This window comes from Micromesistius poutassou (genome assembly GCF_964030765.1).
Source record: "Micromesistius poutassou genome assembly, contig: SCAFFOLD_6332, whole genome shotgun sequence".
Classification (NCBI taxonomy): domain Eukaryota; kingdom Metazoa; phylum Chordata; class Actinopteri; order Gadiformes; family Gadidae; genus Micromesistius; species Micromesistius poutassou.
This window is the reverse complement of record NW_028179327.1, coordinates 1-5,000: the sequence shown is the minus strand read 5'-3', so window position 1 is coordinate 5,000 and position 5,000 is coordinate 1. Positions and strand designations below refer to the sequence as shown.

Here is a 5,000-nt window from a genome sequence, read left to right as displayed (position 1 = left end):
TAACGGTAGCGTTGGTCCGTGAAGTTATGACTTGTTTGTCGTGACGGGAGGGGTTCCCTGCTTATGCTTAAAGCTAGGGTTGGCGATTTGTTTTAGAAGCCTTTTTTTTTTGTCATATCTGTTGAACTTGTCTTTGCACCCTGACAGCAAAATCAGATAAATCAGATGCTCTGACCAAAAGATTATAATAATCTGGTATCTGTCGCAGGCCTGTAATAAACCTGTTTAATCATTTTTTTCGGCCTGAATGATTTAATTTGTCTCCCAGCCTCTGAAGGGAGGGGTGGGCTTAGTGCTGATGGATAACTTTAAAATGTTTCTTAATCCGCTTTCTCCTGCCTCCTCTACTGTGATCCATACCCTATAATACATACAATACTATCCCTACGAAACCCCACCTAACCCTAACCCTAACCCTAACCCTAGCTGTGATCCATACCCTATAATACATACGATACTATCCCTACCCTAGCTGTGATCCATACCCTATAATACATACAATACCATCCCTACCCTAGCTGTGATCCATACCCTATAATACATACAATACTATCCCTACCCTAGCTGTGATCCATACCCTATAATACATACAATACTATCCCTACCCTAGCTTATATAAACTATATTATACTGGAGGCATACCCACAGTACCTTACCCATTCCTTACCTTAACCATACCTTGACCATACCTTACATTAACCAGACCTTAACCATACCTTACCTTAACCATACCTTACATTAACCAGACCTTAACCATACATTACCTTAACCATACCTTACCTTAACCAGACCTTAACCATACATTAGCTTAACCTTACAGAGCGGGGACAGCGCTGACCCTAACTGCGTGGAGGGGGGTACTCCAGGCTTACCTTACCTTAACCCTACCTTAACCTTAACCCTACCTTAACCTCCAGAGCGGGGACAGCACTGACCCTAACTGCGTGGAGGGGGGTACTCCAGGCTTACCTTACCTTAACCCTACCTTAACCTTCCAGAGCGGGGACAGTGCTGACCCTAACTGCGTGGGCATTGAGGGCGTCCTCCAGGCCTACCTTACCTTAACCCTACCTTAACCTTAACCCTACCTTAACCTTCCAGAGCGGGGACAGCGCTGACCCTAACTGCGTGGAGGGGGTACTCCATGTACCTTAACCCTACCTTAACCTTAACCCTACCTTACCTTAACCCTACCTTAACCTCCAGAGCGGGGACAGCGCTGACCCTAACTGCGTGGAGGGGGGCACTCCAGGCTTACCTTACCTTAACCCTACCTTACCTTAACCCTACCTTAACCTCCAGAGCGGGGACAGCGCTGACCCTAACTGCGTGGGCATCGAGGGAGTCCTCCAGGCCTACTTCGAGAGCCTGCGGACCGTCACGCTGTACGGACCCACCAACTTCGCCCCCGTCATCAACCAAGTGGCCAAGTGAGTGTCTCTGTAACGCACGATAACATGAGCATTATTAACATTAATGTTATTAATATCAACCGAGTCAGTGTCTCTGTAACGCACGATAACATGAGCATTATTAACATTAATGTTATTAATATCAACCGAGTCAGTGTCTCTGTAACGCACGATAACATGAGCATTATTAACATTAATGTTATTAATATCAACCGAGTCAGTGTCTCTGTAACGCACGATAACATGAGCATTATTAACATTAATGTTATTAATATCAACCGAGTCAGTGTCTCTGTAACGCACAATAACATGAGCATTATTAACATTAATGAAGTGATATAAAAAATGATTAAGCTTTTTGACAAAGTGCTTTACATTCAATAAAATAAGAATGGCTGCTCAAAATAGCAATATTAACCTGTGTGTGTGTGTGTGTGTGTGTGTGTGTGTGTGTCTCCAGCTGTGCGGCTGAGACTACAGACGGCTCTCAGTACTTTGTGCTGCTGATGATCACAGACGGAGTGATCTCAGACATGCTGCAGACCAAGGAGGCAGTCGTTAATGTGAGTACACACACCTTAACACACACACACACACCTTAACACACACACACACACACACACACACACACACACACCTTAACACACACACACACACACACACACACACACACACACACACACACACACACACACACACACACACACACACACACACACATAAACACACACACACACACACACACACACACACACACACACACACACACACACACACACACACACACACACATAAACACACACACACACACACACACACACACACACACACACAGACACACACACCTAAACACACACACACACACACACACACACACACTTTAACACACACACACACACACACACACACACACACACCTAAACACACACACAGACACACACATCTGAAGACACACAACAACAACATATCATGCATGGGATTTTAAGGATCTTCTGTTTGTGATGCAATGCTCTCCTATGTGTGATGTAATGGTCTTCTGTTTATGATGTAATGATCTTGTCTTTGTGATGTAATGATCTTCTGGTTGTGATGTCGCTGTCCAGGCCGCCTCCCTCCCCATGTCCATCATCATCGTAGGGGTGGGGCCGGCTGAGTTTGACGGTAAATCTCTTTGTTGGATTAGATCTGAACCCTAAATAGATGCTGGGCTGAATGAGACCACACTGCTAAAGTAGTCTGTACACCTTTCTCTGAGCGCGGGATGGTTTGGATTCTGTCATTTGGTTTCCATTGTGATTTGAATTCCAGTGTGTGTGTGATTCCGGTGTGTGTGATTCCATTGTGTGTGATTCCGGTGTGTGTGATTCCGGTGTGTGTGATTCCAGTGTGTGTGTGTGTGATTCCGGTGTGTGTGTGTGTGTTCCGTTGTGTGTGTGTGATTCCAGTGTGTGTGTGTGTGTGATTCCAGTGTGTGTGTGTGATTCCGGTGTGTGTGTGTGATTCCGGTGTGTGTGTGTGTGATTCCAGTGTGTGTGATTCCGGTGTGTGTGTGTGTGATTCCAGTGTGTGTGTGTGATTCCAGTGTGTGTGTGTGATTCCGGTGTGTGTGTGTGTGTGTTCCGTTGTGCAGCGATGGAGGAGCTAGACGGGGACGAGGTGCGGGTCTCCTTTAAGGGCCGGCTGGCGGAGAGGGACATTGTACAGGTACACACACACAGCGGCTTTTCACAATAAAAGACCAGACGGGGGTCTCTGCACGCACCGATTCATATCGTCAACATTAGCATCAGTTCTGATTCCCCCCCCCCCCCCCTCCGTCCTGAGGGCTTCTGGGTAACAGAGTTCCTAGTGTCCCTGTACTGTAGCCGTTTCTCAATTCGTGTTCTCGTGTGTACTCGTGTACTTGCGTTCTCGTGAAACGTCATCAGTGGTAGCTCAAGCACTGTTCCAATTCCAAGTACGCGAGAACTGTCGTAAAACCCGTGTGTGTTCTCGATGCGTTCTCGATGAGGTCCGTTCTACCGAGGACGCATCGGAGGTGACTCGTGTGGACTTGGGACCGTTAAATATCCCAGGATGCATCATCGAGTCCGCTGCTGTTCCAATTGCAGAGTGCGTACTCGCGTTCTCGGAAGTCTGTACTTGAAAGTCCGGACTTGCTAAGTACGTACTTCCAAGTCCGCGAGTACGTAGTCCGCGTACTTGGTATTGAGAAAGGGCTTGTCCCCGCCTCCGTCCTGAGGGCTTCTGGGTAACTGAGTTCCTTGTGTGTTCCCTGCTTTGGCAGTTTGTTCCGTTCCGGGACTACATCGACCGCACGGGGAACCAGGTTCTGAGCATGGCCCGGCTGGCCAAGGACGTGCTGGCGGAGATCCCCGACCAGATCCTGTCCTTCATGAAGTCCCGCGGGATCGAACCGCGGCCCGGACTCTCCTGCTCCCCCCTGCCAGACCTCCCAGGACACATGTGACCAATCACAGACCTCCCAGGACACATCTGACCCCCTACGGACCAATCACAGACCCCCCAGGACAGATCTGACCAATCACAGACCCCCCAGGACACATCTGACCAATCACAGACCTCCCAGGACACATCTGACCCCCTACGGACCAATCACAGACCCCCCAGGACACATGTGACCCCCCTACGGACCAATCACAGACCTCCCAGGACAGATCTGACCCCATATGGACCAATCACAGACCCCCCAGGACAGATCTGACCAATCACAGACCTATCTGACCAATCACAGACCTAACTGACCCCTACTGACCAATCACAGACCTAACTGACCTCTATCACTGACAGATCTGACCTCCATCACAGACAGATCTGACCTTGTTTCCCGCTGTAAGATGGAGAAGTTTGTCCATGAGTTTGCTTCGTGTCTTGGTCAGATATGGTCAGCTGGGTGTGATGTTTAGATCTGCAAATCACGTCTAAGAGACTACAGTCAGCCAATGAACAGCAAATGGAGATGGAGTCGGCCAATGAACGGCCAGTATTCATGAGGGAGGGTTCAGAGGGAAATGGAGTCAGCCAATGAACAGCCAGTATTAATAAGGGCGGGTCAGAGGGAAGTCTAGACAGGAATTAAAATGCTGAGAATGTCACTTGAAGTGGAGCAGGTGAGAGCCACAGTGCTGGCACCACCGCATGCAATACTTGTTCCTCTACACACACACACACACACACACACACACACACACACACACAAACACACACACACACACACACACACACACACACACACATACACACACACAAACACATGTGCACACTCTCACAGACACACTTGTGTGTGCCACGCCCAGCCTCTTCTTCCCAGCTGGGTACAGATTGGTTACCCCCCCCCCCCCCCCCCCCCCCCCCACAAACCCCCCACCACTTGAGAAATGCCAATCTCTGAACCCCCTGGGGGGCTGTGTGTGTGTGTGTGTGTGTGTGTGTGTGTGTGTGTGTGTGTGTGTGTGTGTGTGTGTGTGTGTGTGTGTGTGTGTGACAGATGAGAGTGGAGTGAAGGATACGGTGTCAGAGAGACCACATAAAGGAGTGGATAGATAGAGCCGATTAGAGAGAGAGAGA

General features: G+C 48.8%; 1 protein-coding gene across 1 annotated transcript in view; it reads left to right on the top strand.

Moving 5' to 3' along the window:
- The window catches only part of LOC311372921 (copine-9-like), a gene marked incomplete at its 5' end in the record, with an annotated part of 10,509 nt that extends 5,747 nt beyond the window's left edge, over positions 1 to 4,762 (top strand). The window contains 5 exons of the mRNA XM_084489840.1: positions 1,303 to 1,430; positions 1,873 to 1,975; positions 2,516 to 2,573; positions 3,043 to 3,116; positions 3,700 to 4,762. Of these exons, the coding sequence (XP_084345966.1) occupies positions 1,303 to 1,430; positions 1,873 to 1,975; positions 2,516 to 2,573; positions 3,043 to 3,116; positions 3,700 to 3,882 (546 nt within the window). The remainder of the gene's footprint in view (positions 1 to 1,302; positions 1,431 to 1,872; positions 1,976 to 2,515; positions 2,574 to 3,042; positions 3,117 to 3,699) is intronic.
- Between the last annotated feature and the right edge of the window lie 238 nt (positions 4,763 to 5,000).